At 44.7% G+C, this 23,958-nt stretch overlaps 1 protein-coding gene across 15 annotated transcripts in view; it reads left to right on the forward strand.

The window, feature by feature from the left end:
- Positions 1-23,958, forward strand: part of myo18ab (myosin XVIIIA b) — a 157,603-nt gene that overhangs the window by 51,220 nt on the left and 82,425 nt on the right. For 4 of the 15 annotated variants that reach the window (XM_083773506.1, XM_083773503.1, XM_083773513.1 and 1 more), the window contains exons 3-16: positions 207-239; positions 3,769-5,247; positions 6,379-6,471; positions 6,743-6,805; positions 8,325-8,483; positions 9,753-9,818; positions 10,902-10,989; positions 12,351-12,457; positions 14,870-15,046; positions 16,151-16,361; positions 19,520-19,662; positions 20,906-21,006; positions 21,735-21,798; positions 22,981-23,125. In XM_083773506.1, coding sequence (XP_083629632.1) covers positions 207-239; positions 3,769-5,247; positions 6,379-6,471; positions 6,743-6,805; positions 8,325-8,483; positions 9,753-9,818; positions 10,902-10,989; positions 12,351-12,457; positions 14,870-15,046; positions 16,151-16,361; positions 19,520-19,662; positions 20,906-21,006; positions 21,735-21,798; positions 22,981-23,125 — 2,929 coding nt within the window. The remainder of the gene's footprint in view (positions 1-206; positions 240-3,768; positions 5,248-6,378; positions 6,472-6,742; positions 6,806-8,324; positions 8,484-9,752; positions 9,819-10,901; positions 10,990-12,350; positions 12,458-14,869; positions 15,047-16,150; positions 16,362-19,519; positions 19,663-20,905; positions 21,007-21,734; positions 21,799-22,980; positions 23,126-23,958) is intronic. The other 11 variants (XM_083773508.1, XM_083773517.1, XM_083773504.1 and 8 more) reach the window with 6 other exon arrangements.

Below are 23,958 nucleotides of genomic sequence, written 5' to 3' on the forward strand. Positions count from 1 at the left end.
TATCGATTGTAAATGGTAAAAAATATATTTCTCACAGCATTACAGCAAGTTTTCTTGCCACAAGGCAAGAGATGGTTTGTTTTATTTGTGTAATGATGAGAGAAAAACCCGTCTTGCATGGTTTGTCATCAGCATGGTGTTTTCTGTACGTTTTGAGACAGTCTTCAGATTTTCATCCATTTTCTCTTTCCACATGAACACTATAGGTCAAAGACGATAACAAGCCAGGCAGTAAAAGTGTAAGTGTCTAACTAAATTTACTAGAGTTTAAGGGAATAAAGCTGCGTTCAGACCTGAATATATATGTATATATTCGCCTCAGTTCGTCCCGTTTGTACCACGCCAGGTCACGCCCGTTCGCGCAATTCTCGTTTTTGCATTGACTTTGTATGTAATCGCGCCGCTCTAACCATCCAAGTCTGTTTTAGTTAACCACTGTTTCGGTGGTCACCTTATCACCTAAAACTGGAGTATGAATATGCCTTTGGGATATCTCGTATCTCGAGTTGTGTTCTGCCTGTTAAGTTTGTTTCATGCCCTTTCGGAACTTTCTGCACAGGATAGTACCAAAAAGGGCTTCCCTTGACAAAGCATAAAACTTTTTCATTAATTAATGTTGTGGATGGAGTGTCACAGATACTTACCCTTTTTTATTTCACAACAAAAGGCCTTGGGGATAGCGCGCTGTGCGGCCCCTGTAATTGCTTTCTAAATAGTGTAATTGGTTCAGAAAATGATGATGATTTTGTTATTTGGGGTGGCATGCGTGTGTGCGTGCGTGCGTGCACCCTCTCTCTGCATGGCCCAAGGGCTTGCAAAGGAACACTGTGTCTACTAGTTCTGGGTGTGTTGTGCAAGCAGTTTGGTTTTGTTTTGAACAATTACCCATAAGGTTTCATTTTTACACTTAAGCCGTTAAATTAACACAATTTGACGTGTGTCTGGGAGCACTTAGATGAGTATTAGATGTGATTATCTTGTGGTTAATTAAAACATATGTTAAGGCTGTGAATTCCATTCCATGTTATCCAGGTTTTAAGACACGGGTCAAACATCAAGTTTCTTCCTACGATATTAATCAGGCCACACAGCCTGCTGTCTTATTTAAGAGCCATGGAGCTACAGTACTGTACCCAACAGGGAACAGAGGGAAGATTAGATGAGAAGTCCTTATTAAACCAGGTGATCACTGATCTGAGAGGTTGGAGAGGTTCAGCCTCATTAGTTTGAATTAGGTGTGTTTGTCAAGATTAGCTCTAAGCTGGGATTTAGGACTGCTGTCTTTCACAACAGCACCTTTAGGAAGATGGTGATAGGAATTGATTCTTAGGGACGTCACTATGTCAGATTCATTAATACTGTGTTCCCCCAGTACACAAGGGAAGACACTATGTCAGATTCATTAATACTGTGTTCCCCCAGTACACAAGGGAAGACACTATGTCAGATTCATTAATACTGTGTTCCCCCAGTACACAAGGGAAGATGGTGTGTGATTGAGTGTACATACGTACGTATGTACGTACAGTACGTACGTCATACATTGCTGAAACGGGCAGCCATTAGAGCTACAGTTAGTTGTGTCTGTGTCAGCTCTCCTAAACACTTATGCTATCTCACTGCAAACTGCCCTCCACCACTGTGTGCTATTTCAGTGCTATTTGACGAGGCAGATAGGCATGTGCTAAGCAGCTGTCTGACCACTACTGTACTGTCCGACTATCCAGCCCAGTCAGAGTTACGTGCAAGTCCAAATTTAGGTTTTGTCTGCATTGTGTTTTGTGTAGGTAGCTGACAGGAGTTACCCTTAAAGGACAACTTTAGTTTTTTTCAACCATGGTTCATGTTTTAGTTTATTAGATAAAGTAAAAGATGAGTGTTAATCTTTTTTCATTTGCTGCTTTCTTTCGTTTTAGGGATTTTAGCTGTTTTTGACAGGGGGGCGGGGGCATTCGAGCATGGGGCTAAATATGTATTTCTTTACACAATTTTATGGTGATTTATTTTTTTATGGTTTACTATAGTCCCAATAAACGCCAGGAAATTACATCTGGCCACAGAAGATCACAGGATCTACTGAATGTGAAGGTAGCCTACTGGGGGAAGGCTTATACTGTGTGTATAGGCTCAATATGTCAGTTTCTCACATTCAATAGATCCTGTGATCTTTTGTGGCCAGATGTAATTTCTTGGGGTCTAGTAGGACTATAGTAAATAATAAATAAAAAAATCGCCATAAAATCTTGTAAAAAGAAAAATATTTAGCCCCATGCTCGAATGCCCCCGCCCCCCTGTCAAAAACTGCTAAAATCCTTAAAACGAAAGAAAGCAGCAAATGAAAGAAAATTAACAGGGGCACGGTGGCACAGTTGGTAGTGCTGTCGCCTCACAGCTAGAAGTGCCCATACCCGAGGCGGGGGTTGGCGATAGGGCCTTTCTGTGTGGAGTTTGCATGTTCTCCCCGTGTCCCCTAGGGTAGATACCCTCACAAAAACATGCCGTAATCCTGGTCTCTAAAACTACCTCCCCCTGGCCAGCCGGGGCGCCTGATGGAGGGGAAAGGAACTGGTCGGAATAACGTGTCCCTTCCACGCGCTACGTCCGGCCGGGGAAATTCCCCTCTGTCAGGTGAAAAGAAGCAGCTTGGACTCCTCATGCATAGAAGGAGGCATGAGGTCAGTCCACTGCCCCCCCAGGTTGGCAGAGGAAGTGAAGCGCCCAGGATTACATTAGATAATTGGCACTGGGTGAAAAGAAAACTGGGTTACAAAATTGTGGGATAAAAATGTAGAAGTATAAAAAAGAAAATGAACACTCATCTTTTACTTTCTCTAATAACAACCTAAAACATGAGCCTTGGTTGGAAAAAACTTAAGTTGTCCTTTAACCACTTTGCAACATGGCCTCCTTGGGAATGTTGTTATAGGCTGTACACATGGAAATGTGTGAAAATAGCAGATCTACAAGCATATCTCCTGTATGGTAGATCTATAAGCTCTACAGTAGCTCTATGCATTTTCTAAAATGGCAAAAAATTGCAGATCTAATGGGCTCACAACGCATCAATGTGACGTGTTGTGACTGAGCCTGTTAGACCTGCTATTTCAGTATAATGTAATTGTAATGTAATGTAAAATACAATAATAATTGTATAAAAGTATAAAACGGCTTTAGTGGTTAATTACATTCAGTGATGTATTGATCTACGTCATTGACATGGTGTTTAGAATTTGTTTTGTAACAGACGGGTTCTGTGCTATGAGACGGCCCCTAGTAAGCTTCAGAACTGTGAAGTTAGTAGTAATGCTAGTAGTAAATAGTAATGTGATCTTTTTGACACGCTCGGGGGCCCACAATGTTTTATTAAGAGTCTCTGATGTCTGCATTACAGACGATAGTTCCCCTGAGATACTGTAGCAAGGATATCGGGTTCCTGCCCTGTCACTGTTAATAATGCATGGGCAAGAAGTTAACTCTTGGTAGGCAAAGACACACACTCAGCCTTAACCACAGAGTGTAAAGATCGACCAGTGCAGCGCACTGTCAAGCATGATTGACGATGTTCTTGTAATAGAAAAAGATGCACCATGTGTGTGTGTGTGTGTGTGTGTGTGTGTGTGTGTGTGTTTGTGTGTGTTTACAAATATTGGACAACCACGTTTTTCAAAATACTCCTGTTACTTTCTCATTTCTCATCACATTGTTTTTCCACTGACTCCCTCATGTCTCCTCTTTTCTTTCTTTCTTTTTTTCTTTCTATGTGAGTAGACAGACAATGATACAGCCATGTACAGCCGTGCCCAGTCAGTGCCAGCTCTGGACCCTGGCAGGGGGCTGTTCCGGACTAAAAGCCCTCCACCCACAGAGCCCACAGCCCGGGTTAGAAGTCCCTCTCCACCCAAGGTTAGGCAGCCCGTTCAAGTGCCAGAGCGCTTCAAAAGTCCCGAGCCAACGTCAAGGATGGCGACACTGCGAGATTCCATAAGCCCTGAGCCGGTCATGAATGGTGACAGCAAGCCGCACGGTACCATGAATGGAAGTGCAATAAATGGTAGCTCTAACGACGATGTCAAGCTAGTGAGTGCCAACCAGCCAGATGTTACAGATGACCAGGGTCTGATTCGCAAGAAGGTGGTGAAGGTGATACGGCGTGTGGTCAGGAAGGTTCAACCCACAGAGGGGGAGGAAGCCAATGTACATACACAAACCTTAACCAAGGCCCCAGAGCCAGAACCACCCAAACCAGTCCCCACACCAGCGTCCAAGGGACACAAAATGTTTTCTTTCAAGCATGACACTATCAAAACGGAAGAGAAAGATGACATTTCGTTCGGTTTGACCAGTCTTATGGGCAGGGGCAGGACCAGGGATGTCCGTCCTCGAATACGCAAGGACGAGCCGCCGGAAAAGATTGAGCCAACAGTGACCAAAGAAGAGAAGACTGAGGAAAAGGATGTCCGCAGACCAGATGAGGGCAAGTCCAATTACATAAGTGCAGTTTCAGCAACGAGGCAGGATGTGAGGTCTCCTGTAGCGCCTGAGACCCCCGCCTCAACTTCTGCTGCCAGCTCAACTTCAGCACCTTCCAGATTCACTCAAGCCAAGCCTCTGGCCCGTCCTGCTGGCTTTGTCCCAGCCCCCAAGCCCTCGACCCTTGACCCACCAACCGGTTTCATTCCAGCACCAAAGGCCAGACCCATGTCGCCACCCCCTGGCCCCAAATCCACCACTGCTGTGCCTCCCACCAGTTCCACTGTTGGAGTCAAACCCGCCATGGCTGCGCCTCCCACCAGTTCCACTGTTGGAGTCAAACCCGCCACAGCCGCGCCTCCCACTAGTTCCACTGTTGGAGTCAAACCAACCACGGCTGCGTCTCCCAATAGTTCCACTGTTGGAGTCAAATCAATCACTGCTGCGTCTCCCACTAGTTCCACTGTTGGAGTCAAATCAACCATTGCTGGAGTCAAACCCACCACTCCCACACCTGCCTCCAGTTCTGCTGCTGGGGTCAAAGCCACCACTCCCACTGCCTGTAGTTCCAATGCCACCACATCCACCACCACAACAACCAGTCCAGCCCCCAGATCGGCCCTCCTGTCTCCCCCACCAGGCTTCATCCCAGCCCGCAAATTTTCTCCTCTCTCCCCTCCTACGGGCTTTGTTCCTCCCCTTGCCAAGGTTACCCCCCTGTCTCCCCCGGCAGGATTCGTCTCCGCTCCAAAACAACCTGTGGTGAAGAAACAAGAGGTACCATTCCCTCGGCATGCACGTTTTTTTTTCGGGGGACTGCTGTTCAAACCGTAGGGTCGGTCGTAGTTTGTACATGTGTGTGTGAAATCTAACTGCATTGGCGTTTTTTGTTCACTCACCGCTCGCCACTTGTTTTCACTAGCAATTGTCTGTAAATATCTACCAACTCACTGTGGCACTAGTAAGATCCCCAGCAATCATCTCAATTAATTCTCAGATCAGAGAGTTGTTTGTTAGAGACTACATTATGATTCGACTTTTGTTGTTTCCTCTCGGATGAACTACTTTCCCCCACTTTCTCTTTCTGTCTTACCTTGTTCTTTATTCTGTCTGTCTTTCTCCCTCCCTCCCTCCCTTCCTTTCTCTCTATTTCCGAGCTTCTCCTGAGGTTTGGGGCCTTATCTCACGCAGCTCTTCTTCCTCACAACCTTTTCCTCTGAGACGCTGCCTGTCTGTGGCAAAAACATTTGCCAACAAAACAAACAAAGGAGTTCTATAACTGTTTTTCTCTCTGCTATCAGCCAGCAAGACCCCACAACAGAATGCACCTCACGAGTCTTGTTTACCGAAGCTAGTCGGTAGGAGTAGAGCCAATTACTGAAGGTGGCTCTGTATAGTGGGATAAGAGTACAAAGCGCCATGACCAGACAAAGGGATAACAGAACTTTCCAGAAACTTGCCAGATGGCACATACAGCATGGCTAAAATAGAAAAAAGTCTTTGTTTCTTCCCGGCCTCTCACAGAGATTCCTCAATTACAGAACTCACTGTGTCTTGTTTATGGTTTAACTTCAACACACGTTTGCTTTCACTCCAACACTAGTTCTGAATGTTTTGGACTACTAGGGTTTGACCGCATCCTCTTCTCTGAGGCTTGGTATGGTTAGTATAGCCTTGCCACACTTTGACTTGGCTTACATTTGATGTTCCTTGACTCGTGAGTTTTTTGCCCATTACCACAGCTAGTGAGTGCATGGTGTGTTTTGACTTCTGCCTGCATGTTGTATTTTTGACCTGGTACTGGTAATTATGTTGAATGTGTTTCTGGGACGTGTGTGTGTGTGTGTGTGTACTGGTAATTATGTTGAATGTGTTTCTGGGACGTGTGTGTGTGTGTGTTGTACAAAGGTTAAAGTACCCTCTGGCGTGTGCTCCACTCCAATTAAGAGGCCCACTACTGTGGAAGTATCCTTAAAGAGCACTCCCAACATAACACAAAAGGTGTGTTTGTGTGTGCATCCACTCTAACTAACCATGCATGGGCGTTAGTAAAATGAGGTGTGCGTGTGTGCAGCGATAACTGAAGTATCATAGTTATCATAGTGTGTTTTTACATCACTATGATAACTAACAGCTAGATGTTTAACTTGATTCTACTGATTCCGGTACCCATATAGACGTACTGTGTAGAGCAGAGCTTTGCTTTCTGTTGCGTGCTCTGTGTGTGTGTGGGAGCTGTCCCTCAACCTGTTGTTGCTGCTCTGGCCTATAGGAGGCGCCGCTCAGTCCTACCGAGGAAGCTCAGAGACGGCTGATGAGGATCTTCGGTGCTCCTGTAATTACCCTGTCGTCTGTCTGTCCGTCACTCAAGTTCACTCAACATCTCTCTCTCTGTCTCTCTCTCTCTCTCTCTCACTGTTGGCAGTGACATGCCAACAGTGAGGCATTTACATTCTACAGTATAACCATTAAGCCCCCCTCCCAGTAGGCTGTTACCATTAGCCACCATTCCTGTCATGCTTTCTTAAGCAGTCTGTATTTATTTAGGCTTGCACTCAGGGGGGTGGGGCACCAAACACACCAGTGGCTTGCTTCTCTGAATGGGATGGGGGGGGGGGACAGGGGACAGGTGGTCTGTCAATGTGACCTATTGCCCCATCCCATAGGGGCAGCGGTGGCTCAGGGGTAGAGTGGCTGGATGCCGGTAACCGTAAGGTTGCCAGTTCGAACCCGGGCTCCCACAGAGTTGCTGTCGAAGTGTCCTTGAGCAAGACACTGAACCCCTAATTGCTCCTGATGTGCTTGGTTGGTGCCTTGCAGGTTTGAATGTGTGTGTGTGTGTGTGAATGCAATATCGTCTTGTGTAGCCCAGACGATTGGAGATAACTGCCTAGTGCCTACCTACCAATACATCTGGGGGGAAATCTAAATTCAATGCATTGGCTAGAGAACGGGCAGAGGAAATATCTGCTGCGGGCTGCCTACTGCTCAGGGAACTAATCCTGATACTGTCTCACTGTGTCCCAGTATGAAGAACCGGCCCGGAAGTCTTTGCATTGGTTCTGCATTGCAGTTATTTTTTTTTGGCATCCACACATTGTTTCCATACAATTTTAGCCCTTTAAATTGAATTTCGATGTCACCAGTCTTATCGGTAGGTGGAGATCTTTGATCGTCTAGCTACGGGAGACTATCTTAGCCAAGAGTGTAGCGCTCTCTCGCTCTCGCTCTCTCTCTCTCCCTCTCCCTCTCCCTCTCCCTCTCCCTCTCCCTCTCCCTCTCCCTCTCCCTCTCCCTCTCCCTCTCCCTCTCCCTCTCTCTCTCTCTCTCTCTCCCTCTCTCTCTCTGTTCACCTACACAATCTCCCAACATCACTCGGGGGCCTTAATAACCACAAGCCTCCCAAATTAATTTAACGAGGCCCGTTGGGTTGGTAGCTCATTCATTATCTGTCTGGAGGTGATTTAGTCTTTTCAATTAACAGTGCCCCCCCCCCACACACACACACACACACACACATGTGCACACACACCGCATGCTATACCACTGAGGTTTTGTCTCAGTCTGTGCCACCAACATACATGGGCATAAACCTTCAGAGATATCGTATTATTAGTGGACATTGTTGTCATTCTGTTCTCCATGTCTGTTCTGTTATCCATGTTGCTCTTTATATACTGTGCATTTATACTGGAATTCTTCATCCAATGTCTCACGTTATAAGTTTCTCATCTTGCTTCGCTACCTTTTTGCCCTCCATCAACCTGTCTCTCTCTCTCTGTTTCTCCATCTCTTCTTGGCTCACGTTGCTTCTGGCTGTGGCCGTCTCTCTGTGGCTGGTTGTGTGGCTAAAGCTGGAGCCGGTAGTCAGTGCGCCGTCTGCCTCCATCGCAGCCCCTCCCCACCACGCCCCAGCCCCCGAGTCCCCTGTACCCTCTCAGGTACATCGCTCACCCGCTGCCTCCTCCCAGGGCGTACTGGCTGGAGTTTGTGCTCGCGTGACATGCTGGAGCGTAAGGCCTGGACACTTTTTCTACGTCTTACCCCTGTGTTCTCTGCTTGTCTCTTCAGAAATACGTTATTTGTAAAGCATTGTCTTTTTTCATTTGCTCCATGAGGGTGTATATATGATATGGTTGTGTTTCTCTGACGAGAACATTTAATTTTTTTATTTTTACTTGGCTTTGTCAGCGTTTTGTTGCCCATGACTCACTCAACCTCCACATGTGTGACGCATCGGGGTGGAGATTTAAACTGATTTAAGGGCAACCCCTTACAAAAGACCTGCATGAGCTTTGGCATTGCAATTATTATTATTATTTGCATTGCAATCATTTTGACATTGGCATGGGAAATGGAATAGTTCCTCTGTGTAAAATGACAGTTGCATTTGTGTGGGTGGTGTTGTCAGTGTGAATGAATGACCAATGTGTGGCCGTTGGTGATTTATGCTTCCCAGTTGATGATATCACATGTCTCTGTGATTGTTCCTGTGTCATGATGCATTAGTTCATCTCACAGACATACGTGACCAAAATTGACTGAGGGACTGCCATTGGATTTCTTTGAAAAAGTCCTATGAAAGCAGGGAATCATAGCTTCAAATTGACATATTGGTTGTTCAGTTTGACCCACCAGTTTTGGAGATATGGCTTATAGAGTAATGTCTTGCAGAAAATAGCGAGTTGAGAAAACAGGCTTGAAAGTTTCTCTTCTGCCTGTGCTCTTAACTCATTTTGGAGGAAACAAAAGTTTTTCTCCTCTGGTGAAAAGCTGGAATTTACGCAATGGCAGGCTCTCAGTTAAATCTGGTCACATATAGTCCTATTCATTGGTAACTGACAATTGGATGTTTTTTTTTAACTCAATGTACTGTAACTCTAACTATCGCCTCAAACATTATAGAAACATTTAAATGGATTGATTTACAGGCATCATAATGGTCATAGTATAATCACCATTATCCTTGACCACTTATCTTGTCCCCTCCTGCCATGGACAATAGTGACTATATAAACTGGATTTTCTTTCCTGCAGGTTTGCTTGTAAAGTAGAGATTAAGCATGCAAATCGCCATATAGGCCTATAATAACCATTCTCTCCCCCCTCCTACAGCCACGGTCATCATCATATACTACTGTACATGATGTTTCCTTTTCTTTTGTGTGGTATACATGTACTACTATTCATTTATTCATTATATACTGTATATCTGTTGCTCATGTTTAACTGTGACCTTTGACCCCCCACCCCACCACCTCCTCATGCTGGCCAATCACCAGGGAGCGGTGGACGAGGACCCCGTGGCCCTACTTCAGGCGTCCCACGCCGCGGCCCAGCAACCCAAGGTCTGGCCTCATGTGCTGTGCCCTCTCCGCCACCCCCCGCCTCCCCCCCCCATGCCTCACATCCTCCCCATCACCCCCGCCCGCCCGCACCCACCCCACCACCTGTGGAGTGCTGTGTTGTTTTACTAAGAGTGACCCCCCCTCCACTGTTGCTTGCGGAGTGAAATGCCTTTCACCCACTCCCCGCGTCAGATTGCACTGCTGTGTGTTGATAATAGATTTGGATTTTTACTGTGCCGTTATTTCTTTTTGTTAACGGGTGACGTAATAATTCCCAAATGATTCCCCTCATTAATGCGTTAATAATTTTCTTTACGAATGTATTTTCTTCATATACTCATATTTTAATTTCCTTTTGGCGTATGCACTGAACCAAGTTGATCCCTGGTGTTGTGTTTGTGTGTGATGATAATGTTGAGTGTGTAGCCTCTCACTCATGCAGCCGTCCAACCTCCGAACCTTTTGCGGTTTGTTAGATTGCTACGAAACACTCAATCTTGGTTTACCAACATTTCATGTCGACTGCTACCAGATCCCTCCTCCGTCTCTTGTGTGCTTTCACTCTCTTGCACACAACACCGTAAAGCACTCATCGTCGCATCACCCCTGAAGGCAGCATGCAATACATACAGTACAGTGGATGGGTGAGGGTCAGAGAGGGCAGCACGGTTGCCGTGTCCTTTGATGAAACATCTCCACGCAATCTCCCGGTCCTCTCCCGAGCTGCTACTCCACTCCTGAAGCCATTATCGAAACGTCTCATGTGCACCCTTCAACCACTGCATGTTCACCCTATTTCTAGACACTACACCTCAACACCTTTTTTATTATGGTATCAGATGTTCAAATTGGCCCCGTCGGTAACCCGGGGCCATGTTGTTTAAATGCATGTATTGTTGGATGAATTACAGCACGTTGCGAGACGAGTCAGGTGGGAGTCTGTGTAGTATGTGGTGATTTCCCTGAACATCGGCTGATGTTTGCCGACTGCGAGTGGACTGAGTGGTTGACGCCCTTCGTCACGTCGAGTGTTTCCTTTAACACTTAAACCTGACTTAGGTTTGTGTTGTTTCTCTCCACCAGGTGAAGACGGAGGAGCAGATTGCCGCAGAGCAAGCATGGTACGGCTCAGAGAAAGTCTGGCTTGTCCACAAAGACGGTTTCTCCCTTGGTGAGTTTTATTTTATTTTAAACAAAGTTGTTTCTAGGTTACATTGGGAGATTCTGCCTCGACACGCATCATTCATACAGTATCCACGGCACACTACAATGATTTATTAATCTTTAAGAGCTACAATTTTGAGCTAGCATTTACTCTTCATGTGACCACCGCGCTCTGACTTAAGGTGTGTTACACGTTCAAATCATATCATAAATAACGGTAATGGGTCGCACACACCAAGACTGCATTTCAATTCAATTTATTCTTGCATTTTGGACAGGAGACAAATGTTTCGGCTATCCAGCCTTCACCAGTGTGAAGAGTGTCTGGATGTAAGTTCCTTTTTTTTTTGTTATCAAATGTTTTTTATTTTAGACAAAAAATCACAATAGAACATGTTAACATCATGAATGAAATAAAGAAAACAAAACACATAACAGCAAAAGAAAGGAACACAGAAACAAACAAACAAACAATCCAACCCACCCCTCCCCCCGGGACCAAAGATGTCACAAATTGTCAGGACTCCTACCACTGTGCAATAGGGAAAAATAAATAAATAATGACTAAATCATGTTCTTAACCATATCTGCAATATCAGACCAAATATCAATGTTTTCTTCTTTCGCTCCGTGCAATCTTGCTGTAGACAATTCCATATAGATGATATCTAGAAAGGTCAAAGCCCATTGACGAAACGTCAATGTATGAGGCGGTTTCCAGTGCGACGCAACCATCTTCTTTGCGGCCGTTACGCCAGCAAAGAAGACACGAATACGGGTATTATTTAATGGCAATTGGGATACATCGTTTAATAAGAATAGAGATGGGGAGGGTGTAATGTTAATTTGTAGAATAATTGAAAGATTAGCAGCAACCAAATTCCAAAATGTGAGGACACTCGGACACTCCCACACCATATGAAAGAATGTACCTATGGTGTTCGGAGTGCAGAAAGTGCAGTTGTGATTTAAAATCCGCATACACAATCTACGGGGGTTCAAGTACGTCCGATGAACAAAATTTAGATGAATGATGTAAGTTCCTTTTAAAGGAACTTGCATTCAGACACTCTCCACACTGATGAAGGCTGGATAGCCGAAACGTTTGTCTCCTGTCCAAAATGCAAGAATAAATTGAACTGAAATGCAGTCTTAGTGTGTGACTGTGAGCGACTCAGAGTCATTACCGTTATTTATATGAGCTAGCATTTACCCCTTGTGGATTAGTGACAGTCATTTTCTACAGTACCTTTGTTACTTTGATCTCCCAGCACAACAACTCAACGCGGGTGGCTTGTCAGAAATGTGTGGCCATTGTAATTAATCTAATCAACACTTTTCCTGTCGTGTGTCTCTGTCTCTGTCCAGCCACTATTGTGAAGACGGAGCCTGGCTCCCTGCCGGAGGGCAAAGTGAAAATCCGTATGGAACATGATGGGGCGTTACTGGATGTTGACGAGGATGATGTGGAGAAGGTAGGCGGAGTGTTGCGCTGTGTTGTTGAGTGCAAAGAAAAAAGCGTGTGCATGTTTGAGTGAATCCGTCAAGCGGAGTCAGCTTTCAAAGACGATGAGGCATGTTTAGCTGTCGCAGAGGTTTGAACGTAGTGCCCCAGGATCAGCTGGTTTACAGGAGGAGTCTGGTGTTTAAAAAGAGTGCTGTGTTAGGAGGGAGAGGGGAAAGGGAAAGCGTTGAGAGGGGGGACCCTCTGCACCTGTCACTCAATCTGTCTGAGCATGCCCGGAGCAGGCGGTCAGGCGGACACAGATGGCCACTGAGGACACTGACAGCCGCTAGGGCATCATGGGATATGTCTGGAGGAGAGGGGCAGAGGTGAACAGGTGCAGGTTCAGCCGGCAAGCTGCAGAGCCATCTGACCTGACACCTAGGGACTTTTTTGAAAAACCCTGCTTCTTGGCACAAAACAAGCATGCCATCACTCATGCTGTCTTGCAGACCTTGAGTGGAGGTCGTCCCGATTTTGACAGCAGAGGGACAGATATAAAGAAACAGCCATGCCGCTCCGCACCGCCGACAAACAAAGTCGTTCAATTCTCATCAGACGGCGGCGGTAAGGGTGACTTTGTGGCGTTCAAGGTCAGCGGCAGCTAATCAAATGTTTGAAGCATCTGTTTGATTAAGGAAGTGCAAACTTGGAGGCTGGTCGGGTATGGAGGAGGAGAGGGGGGGGGGGGGTGTGTGGGGGTGAGGACATCTGCTTTAATTGCATCAAATACTTGGCACGAGGGATTCTTCTGGTGGCACATTACATGGCTGCATACTAATCTTCTCCTCTCCCGACCTCCTGCTGTGTTTGCTGTTGCTTAGGGCCTGGGAAATATGTTATCCAGTATTGAGAAATTGAAAATATTTTAATTTGGTTTCATTGTATGAAAATAATTCAGCCAAGTTTGCCCTTTGCATTCTCTTGTTATGTCTTATTCCACAATCTACAACATACAGCTGTATTGTAGAACTGTGTCACTATTGAGGAAGTATGTCCTGCCTGCTGTGTTAGTGAATAAAAGTAGTTTGGAGCATTACAAAGTGAGTTGCGAGCCCTTGCTTTTGTCCATGTTATCGGTTTAGCAGTTTGGCTCAGCACCAAGACCTAGGATGTGCGTTGCATTATCTTATTCAGACTATTTAGGAAGCAAACTTGACAATATTGAGAGTGAGACATTATTGAATGTTGTTTGGCCCATAAGTTACTTGGGCCTACTACTGCTAAAATAACTTGTCCTGTTGAAATTGAAATATGTGACCAAATTTGTCATGTGAAAGCAGGGAATCATAGCTTCAAATTGACATTTTGGTTGTTCAGTTTGACCCACCAGTTTTGGAGATATGGCTTATAGAGTAATGTCTTGCAGAAAACAGCGAGTTGAGAAAACAGGCTTGAAAGGTTCACTTCTGTGGACTCTAACATTACACCTACAGTAGCTACATGTTTAAGCATTTATTTCATATTTACATTCAGCTCTGACATTTATTTCAGACATGCTCTAGTTAGTCTAGTATGTGAAGAGTCTGCCTGTGCTATTAACCCTTTTTTGGGAGGGGGGGGGGATGTTTTTTCTCCTCTGGTGAAAAGCAACAATTTGCGCGATGGCAGGCTCTCAGTCAAATCTGGACACATATCTGGACTAAGGCAGAATGATCATGTTACTTCAACCAATGGCCCCTGAAATGACCATGCATGATGTAAATCTCAAGTAATGGTCGCTGGGGGTTTCCCTGGATAGGTTGAAAGATCAGATAGCTGGCACACCCATAACCCTGTACTACTATTAGGGAGGCTAGTGTTTTTTTTTTGGCTAAATGCTTTTCGTTCCACAAGGTAATAAGGCTGATGTTACGGAGGGTCTAACCGTCTCATATTGTTTGTCAAGCTGTTTTCATTATATTACATTGGTTGTAACTCGTAATATGAGTGGGTTCCAAGTCAGCTGTGGGATTTTGAATAATTCTTAAATAAAAACAATTACATGTAAGCAAATCAGTCGTCGGATGATCATAAGCTTGTGAAGTGTTAATGGTTTTTATGGAGACAGCCTTGGTCTTCTTTCTGCTTGTGCACTCAAGGGTTTAGCCTCACCAAATAGCCTAATCAATTCAGCTAATGTTATCTGATCACATTAATGTCCAAAACAACAACCGGGAAGTTATATAGAAAAGGGTCAACATTTCAATGAGTTCTGTATAGTTATTTGCTATTGGCATGTGCAACTACTGTTACGTACTTAACTTTGACACGGGAGTGTCAAAGTTAAGTACTGTTGACGTTAAGTTAAGTACTGTTGACCCTAACTAAAGTAATTTTTCTCGGGCCAGCCTTAGGCCGTGTTTTGTTGCTGATATTATGTCCTGTCGCTGACCGTGTCCAGGCAAACCCACCGTCGTACGACCGCTCAGAGGACCTGGCCTCCCTGCTCTACCTGAACGAGTCCAGTGTCATGCACTCTCTGAGGCAGCGCTATGGAGGAAACCTGATCCACACCCACGCTGGCCCCAACATGGTGGTCATCAACCCCCTCAGCGCCCCGTCCATGTACTCTGAGAAGGTAACCGCACGCACGCACGCACACACACACAAACACACGCAGTCACGCATGCACATACGGTTGTACGCACACGCACACACTTTAACTGTGCAAGTTACAAATGTTGTACTGATTTGTTGGGTCAACGTGGCAAAAATGGATAAACATCTGGCAAACATTGTGCAAAAATGTCAGATCTGGACACGTACGTTGCAATGGGTTGTTGTGAGCTTGCGGATCAGCTTTTTTCACTGTTTGATGTACAGTACTGTACATTGTACAAACTATTCTATAGTTTGTAGTGTGATGGTGTCCTGCAGTGAATATAGGGACGCCAGGTTCAAATTGGTTAAAGAGTAGCTTCAGTATATTAGCTGGTGTTTTCCAGAACCATAGGTATTGGTCAGTCAATTGTGTCTGTCATTTATTTTGAAAAGCAAAACAAAATGTATGTATTTGATGCTGAGCTCAGACTAGCCAATTGTGCTCAACATGTACATCACAAGAAATGTGAATGTCAGGTAGTTATTACAGATAAGTGATTTTACACATGCGTGCGTGCGTGCGTGCGTGCATGCGTGTGTGTGCGTGTGCCCTAATGGCCACACTTACTTTTCCTCCGGATATGCTATGCTCCTTCTGCCCTCTGACTCCCACAGAGGATTTCTCTCTTCAGTGTTTAGCAGTGAAAGACTTGTTAATTAAAAGGAGGAGAGATGACAGTGGAGATAGGCATGGCCTCTGTGCTCAGGTCCAGAAAATGACAATGAAATCCAATTAGTCTAATGAGATTTAGAGGGTTTGGTTCCCACAGGCATAAGGCCCGTAACAACTACTCAGCTCGCGATGAAACGACTCTTTATTAGATCTCAGAAGACATGCACATATGGACGTGGATGTGCGTGTGTCACACACACACACACACACACACACACACACACACACAAAATCTCTATTACAAACTACACGTGCTCTATCTCAAGGCTCATATTGTGTGGACATGTCGATTCACTGATAGTCAGACATGGATTGTCAGCTTTACTGATGTAATCAGCTTCCTGTTTCACAAACCGAATGAAAATGATGTCTCTCTCTTTATCTCTGTCTATGCAAATCACTGTTCAGGTGATGCACATGTTCAAGGGCTGCAGGCGCGAGGACACGGCACCTCACATCTACGCCGTGGCGCAGTCCGCCTACCGCAACCTGCTGACGACGCGTCAGGACCAGTCCGTCGTGCTGCTGGGCAAGTCCGGCAGCGGGAAAACCACTAACTGCCAACACCTGGTCCAGTACCTGGTCTCCATCGCCGGCAGCACCGGCAAGATCTTCTCAGGTGAGCAAACCTCCAGGGGAAGAGCAGAATCGGAGCGAGACATTAACGGAAGAATGAGCTTATCAACGTGGGGTCCCGGGGACCTTCAGGGGTTCCGAGGGAACCATTTAATATCACTGTTATTTCACCTGCTTGGAAGTTAGACTAGGTATAATAGTATATATATATATATATATATATATATATATATATATATATATATATATATAATATAAAAGTTAGAATAGGTATAAACTAGGTTTGACTATTCAGATCATAGGCTTCACTCTCTCCCCCTGCAGCATAGAAAGTCGAAAGTTGGAGAATTCTGTGTGAAATCTAATCTAAACAAAAATCTCTAATTATGGGTGTCCCTATGCACAATATGTTTTCAAATGGCCCTAATGGCCTAATCCAGGGGTTTTCAACCGGTGGTCCGTGGCCCCCTGGTGGTCCGCGGAGGTACTGCTGGTGGTCCGCAGCCAGGCATTCATAAAAGTTGTATTTTTGCCTTACCTTTCTAATATATATATAAAACTTATTTGCACTCTTTTTACTTGTTTGTGAATAATAATAACTTAAGTCGAATCTAACATTTCAAAAAGTCAAGTGCTCAACGCGTCAAATAAACTAAAAAGAACAACAACTCACGATGTAAACATATCACGCACATAATTCGTTTCTGCAGCAGCTGACGGAGCCGTCAGCTCAGCTGCTGCAGCGGAACAACCATCCTCCTCTTCCACCCAACGCATGTTGTGCTTACCGTGCTTACCGTGCTTACTGCCCAAGGCAAGCACGGTAAGACGTTGCCATCCAATTCATAATAATACGTTTGGGAAAGTCAAATCTCCCTGCCATAGAGTTATAATATCTGCCGCGGATCGATTGAATAGTCTCACGTAATACGTGACGTATTCAATGTGCAACTTCTCAGTCTATCGTTGCCGAAAAGGCAGAGCTACAAGCTCACAACGCGATGCAACCAGGTGTGATGTGAGCTTGTAGATTGGCTATTTTTGGTGCGTGACACCGTCGTACTGAAATGGATTATTATTTTGAGACTTATTTTGAGTCATGCTTAGTACAAGTAAAAAACACTTTTGTAAAACTTTTGATAATAAAATACTTTGAAACATAGTTTTTTTTGTCCAGCTCATGAATGTAGCCTGTGATAGTGTGATTAGTGAGTAACAAGTAAGAACTTTAAGAAGAAAACAAAAACAATCTTAACCCATGGTGCATGAATGCCCCAACACTATTGTGTCGGGTGGGTCCATCATAGATCTACGATGAACCCACCGACACAATAGTGGTGGTCCCCAGGCTGCTCCTAGTCAGAATGGTGGTCCCTGGGTCAAAACCAGTTGAAAACCCCTGGCCTAATCATATGCATATAAACTCAGCACAGAAGGTTCGGAAATGTAACTTCTGTTGCATTATTTCTCCACTTTAATAATACCAATATTTATATCATTTTAATCATTGATTGGTCACCTTTACAACGAGGTACAGCTTGTAAAGACCAGTCGTTCATGGAATGAGCAACACTGCTAAACGTGTGGGTTGCACTCCAAAAGTTCCATAACACTGAGTTAATTAATAAAAGTGTAAAATATGCCCAATATGTGTTGTTTGTTGAGTGGTGCAACCACTCCAAGAAACAACAATGTCCGTGTTCACCTATGTGTTGGTTCACCTATGTGACGTTAATAAGCACCAGTATGACTATGAGTACCAGTAGGGGCGCTGTTGTGCCAGAAACAGAGAGAGACAGTGCTGCACTGTTGCCTGCTAATGAGAGGGGGGGGGGGGGGGGGGGGGGGGAGGAGTTGCACCACTCAGTTCTCACGGGTGTGATTTCTTTCCTTATTACTGTGGGAGAGTGCAATCATACAGTCCACTAAGCAATTTAAAGCAAGGGTTGAATACCAACCATTTGCCATTTTGGCAAATTGTTTGGGGGTGCAATCCACACTTTTAGCAGTGTTGCTCATTCCACGAACGCCTGGTCCTTGCAAGCTGTACCTTGTGTAAAGGTGATTAATCAACGATTAAAATGATATAAAATACAATACCAATTGGTATTTAATTATTCAAGTGGAGAAATAATGGACCAAAGTTAAGTTTCCGAACTTTTTGTGCCGAGTTTACATTTGGGGGTCATTGACATGAAAATGTAGACGGCAGGTAGAAAAGTAGAAATGTCTCATTATTGAGATTAGGTGGAAAAGTAGAAGCCGGAAATCAAACTGGATTAGTCTTTGTTGTACGCAAATTGATCACCACTACCATTTCTTTCCACTGCGGAGGGATCACCCATTCCAGTTCACAACGTGTCACATTGTGAGCTTGTAGATCTGAGATTTTCACTAAATTGTTCGCCCCCAGAATAGGGGCACTGGGATTCATGTGGTTAAAGAGAATAGAAGAGTACTGGAAAGGCTCTAATCATCTTGACGCATTAACAATGTTATCGTTGTGCCTGTTAATGCCAACGTACAGTATGTTTGTGTCCCAATATGTTCATGCTAGAGTGTGTTTGTGTTTATGTTTATGTTTGTGTGCATCTGAGCATGTGATGGATGAGGGAGGGGAGCCCACTAATGAAGCCCTGAAGACAAAATGGGCTAATTATCCAAGCTTATCAAGGCAGCCCAGCTCTCCTGTTAAGCTGTAAATAGGCTAAACGGAGCTCTAGCATTTAGCATTCCAGCATTTTACATTTTATCGGACCGTGAAACCGAGAAGATGCTGCACATCTGTTGAACCCAGTTCTAGTACCACAGTGGTTCTCTTCTGCTCAAGCAGAATGACACCAATGACAAGTCAAAACACCTGTATTCAATGTGAAAATAGGTGTTCTGTAAGCTCACATTGTCACTGTGAGCTTGTAGATATGCTGTAGTATCCCCCCCCCCCCCCCCCCCCCCCTGCATTTCTTAGGGTGTTTACATCATGCACGCTCCCTGTACTGGGAGCGTCCATGATGTAATAAATATACTATCCTCATAATGCCAGCAGAAAACACACATTACTTGGATCAGTAGTTACGCATGTCTACCATAGTCGTGGCCATAGACATTTTATTATCAATGATAGCCGCTGACGCCAACCGTTGCCCTCTGATGAGGTTGTTTTGGAGGTTGAAACCATGCTTCTTGTCCTGTCCTCCTCAGCGGAGAAGTGGCAGGCGGTGTACACCATTCTGGAGGCTTTTGGGAACAGTTCCACCTCCATGAACTGCAACGGCAGCCGCTTCTCACACATCGTGTCCCTGGATTTTGACCAGGCCGGACAGGTGGCTTCTGCATCCATACAGGTACGTGCCTGCGGGCTCTCACACAATGGTAATTTTTGAGTGGTGCAACCACTCCAAGGAATAGCAATGTCCGTCCTAACTTATGCGACTATGTGACTATGTTTAGAGTACCAGTAGGGGCAAAAGTGGCACTGTTGTGCCAGAAACAGAGAGAGAGATAGTGTTGCCTGCTAATTACAGAGAGAGGCAGAGAGAGAGAAAGAGAGAGAGAGAGAGAGAGAGAGGCATAGGGAGAGGGGAGTTGCACCACTCAGTTCGCCACGGGTGTGATTTTTTTCATTGTGGCTGCAGTTCATGAATGAGTCTATATAATGTCTGGCATCATGTTGGACTATTGACTATATGCTATTGATTACGAGTCACACTACAAGGTACCTTGTTACTGCCGACTGTTTTTCAAGGCGTACAGTGGTTTGTTTGGTTTTCAAGGAAAGACACCTGGCTTCCATACATTTTTGTGCAGTGTGAAAATCAACTTGCAAGGGACTTGAAAACTGGCTTGACATGGGTAATCCAACACACTAAATGTCATGGTTGGCTGGTTTGATTTCACCCTAACCTTAACGCCAAATGTCCACGACTTATTAAACCATGCAATGATACTTAGGCAACTCAATAATTCAAGCAAGTTTGGTTAAAGGTATATTCAGTGATTTCACTTAATTCAAATATCACTTTCTTTTTGTTTTCTTTTGATAATCCTCCCTACTATATAAGGAGTTCCGTTCCGTGTCCCAAGTTAACCCCTGGGGTGAAAAAAAGCTTAGGTTTCGTTTTTGGCTAGGTGGCCTTTCCTTCATCCAATCAGGATAGAGAGGGGCCTTCCTCCAATCATGATCGAGCGGAGGTGGGCCTTGCTGTGCGTGCTGCGTCCCCCCACTGTAGAGTGTGTGTGCATGTGCATATCTTGTTACCGAGGCGGACCAGGGGGTTTTCCAAATCACTGAATGCTCCTTTAAGTAACCTTTTTACTGACTCTGTAGAAAATGTAAACAAATCTAAAAGTAAAGCCATGCCCCAAACTGAATAGATGACAATGACATATACTGATTCCATACAATGTCTTAAATTATGTTTCCCAATTTGCAGGCCTTAAAAAGTATTAAATATAGTTACATATAATGTTTAATTTCATGTCGCAGAGCTTAATTATAACCACATAATGTTATAACTATTATAACATATTATACAAACTATAACTAGTAGTAAAATGTCTGTGCTGGTGCTTTGTGTCATCTTTCAGACGATGTTGTTGGAGAAGCTGAGGGTAACCAAGCGACCAGAAGCTGAGTCCACGTTCAATGTCTTCTACTACATGATGGCTGGAGCTGACAGCACTCTTAGGTGACTCTACTGTCTTCATACAGCACTATATCTGAATATACACAAATATATTGTTATACTGTGTATAAGCACGTTGATTCTCAGGTTTCAACATTGAGTTGGGTGACAAAAAAACGTGAATGTCAATTATATCTACACAACATATCCCTAGATACTTATTTACTTATTGCTGCAGAAGTCTTAACTTCAGGCGTGCATGCTAAAAAGCAATCAGTTAGCCTAAGCAGAATATTTCATTGCATCAGTTTAATTTATTTAGTTTAAATAACAACATTTTCACGTTCATTGTAGCGTGCCTGATGCCCAAGGCAGGCCAGGCCAAAGACGAGGTTTAAAAATATATATATATATGTTTTAGAAGAAGTCTGCTTTGTTAGATAGTACAATGAATCAAGTTAAGGTGAGGTTAAGATGCTGGTCTTAACTGGGATTTGAACCTTTGATGCCACAATGATGTACTGTATGCTTCTAAGATACAACGGGGCAGTAAAACAAATAGGACGTGCAGTTTGGTACAGGACAGCCTTTGTCTCAGTCAAGCGGCAGCCCCTGTGTGTCCTGTACCGAGCGGCTCTGCCTGAGTTAGTGGCGATAAGCAGGCGTGGTTGGACATAATAGCCGCAGCCTTTCCCATTTATCAACCTTGTGTTGGAGAAGTGTGTCATTTCATGTCATTTCACCCATTGATTCTCTCTCCTCTCCTGCTCTGCTCTCCTCGCCTCCCACAGAACGGAGCTGCACTTTAACCACTTAGCGGAGAACAGTGCTTTTGGGATCCTGCCCCAGTCCAAGGTAATTGCAGAAGATGTTATGATTGAGGGGTCTCTCCACTCAGTGGGCTCGCTATGATGTGGTTTGGCGTAATTACTAGCCATGGCGTGGCCTGTGGTCACAGTGTGGTGTTTATGCATTAGTCTCTCTGTTTGTCTGAATTGTAAATGTAATGCAATTGTTACGTACTGCCCTGGCCTGCACATCTGAGAGACACACACGCACGCACGCACACATGCACAGTCCAGGCCTTCAGTAACTATACTGTTTTGTCTTTATTTTGCATACATCGCAGGCAACAGACTTAAAATATTATCGGCTTGGCACTTCGGAGCTCGATGTGTGTAAGAAAAACTTGATATGATAGACAACTGCATATAAAGACAATAAAAAATAGGGGCCCTTTAAAGTCAAGGTCAGACTTCCAGTAGAGCAGAGGTCCTGTATTGGACAGGGCTCAGTGTCTCCTTTTTTTTTTTTTTTAAGATTTTTTTTTTGCGGCTTACGCCTTTTATTGATTTTTGAAGGGACAGACAGTAGGCTGACAGGAAACGGGAGAGAGATGGGGGGATGACATGCAGTAAAGGCCGTGTCGGGTCCGGGAGTCGAACCCGCGGCACACTGCGACTGGATTACCAGTCCGGTGCCCAGACCGTTACGCTACGGCCTGGGCTCAGTGTCTCCTTTTGTGGAGAAAATGCAAAGGGGAATAGAGCAGAGTTGATCCTGATTTCCTACATACAAAATTATGTCAGTGGTTTAAGCTAACTAATGCTAACGGTGTTGCCTTCCACTGTGGTTTGCTACTGAAGCAAAATGAGCCAAAGAAAGTAAATATGGCACAAAGAGGCAAATGTATAGGGATAAATTGGAATGCGGTTTTGCAACACTTCTGGAATCGGTGGGTAGTTACACGTGTGATAATTTGACATGTAATGTGTGAAAAACAGCAATGGAAAGTGAGGACACTGATGAGGATGGCACGAACACTCCAGGAAAGTACCATTTGCCATTTGTAATATAAGATGTAAAACACACGTGCTGTTTGAATAGTTCAATAATTATTACACAATTTCTTCATCTCCCTCCCTCCTTCCTTCCACCCCCCTCACCATTGGCACGCTCTCTGTTTCTTTCAATAATGTGCCTTCTACCTTCTCTCTCTGATCCCTCTTTTGTCTCTTCTCCCACTCCTCCACTCAGCCCGAGGACAAGCAGCGGGCCTCCCAGCAGTTCACCAAGCTGCAGGCAGCCATGAAGGTGCTGGGCATTTCTGGGGAGGAGCAGAAGGCCCTCTGGCTGGTCCTGGGGTCCATCTACCACCTGGGAGCCGCAGGGGCCACTAAAGGTATCCAGCACCACCCCCAGGACATCTGATTGACCTATAAACTCAAACACATTTTTGGAATTGAGATCCCACGCATTAATGCATTATGGGCAGTGAGCTAACATGACATTACCTTTGCTTCGTCGACTGTTATTTAAAAAGTTAAATGTGCATGCATGTGCTGTATTGTCTGCGTTAAGAGGTACAGGAGTTAGGAGTGCACAACAATTGTTGAGGAGGTGCTACTGACCAGAGAGGATACACAACTGTTTATAAGATGGCGGTTGCACAGCTCGTAGCTCGTTGCAAAAAAAACATTTTATTTTCTTCCTCCAAGGTGTTTTGAAAACCCTGAGGGAATTGTTGCTTCTTTGAAATGGTACAATGGAGTAAACCAACAAACCACATGACTTCTGTAGAATGACATCAAGTGCAATCCTCTTGTGGTTTGCTCCTCATACAGGTTCACGGTATCTCCTCGTGCTTTTATTAGCCCATAACCTGACTGACTGGAAGGAGCAGAGCAAAGCGACCCACACATCCCCCGCACTGGCTCTCATTGGAGCGTATTAGTCCTTTATTAGTGGGCGTTCAAAGAGCCTTGGTGTGCACGTTATCTTTACGCGACAGATTATTTAGGGGGCTTTGATATTGCTTGTCACGATTCACCCGTTATTACAAAATGAAGGATGACAACAAACCTCACTCCCTTTTCATTGCACAACCGTGTTAAGTATAATTATTTTTTTGCGATAAGGAAGAAATGGCCAGAGGAAGCATGCGTGCATCTGAATATCCATTTGGCTCCCATTCTGCTGCGAGCTCCTTAATTAAATAAGTGGTTCAAAGACACC

Source organism: Protomyctophum parallelum, assembly GCF_964188405.1.
Source record: "Protomyctophum parallelum genome assembly, chromosome: 9".
NCBI lineage: Eukaryota > Metazoa > Chordata > Actinopteri > Myctophiformes > Myctophidae > Protomyctophum > Protomyctophum parallelum.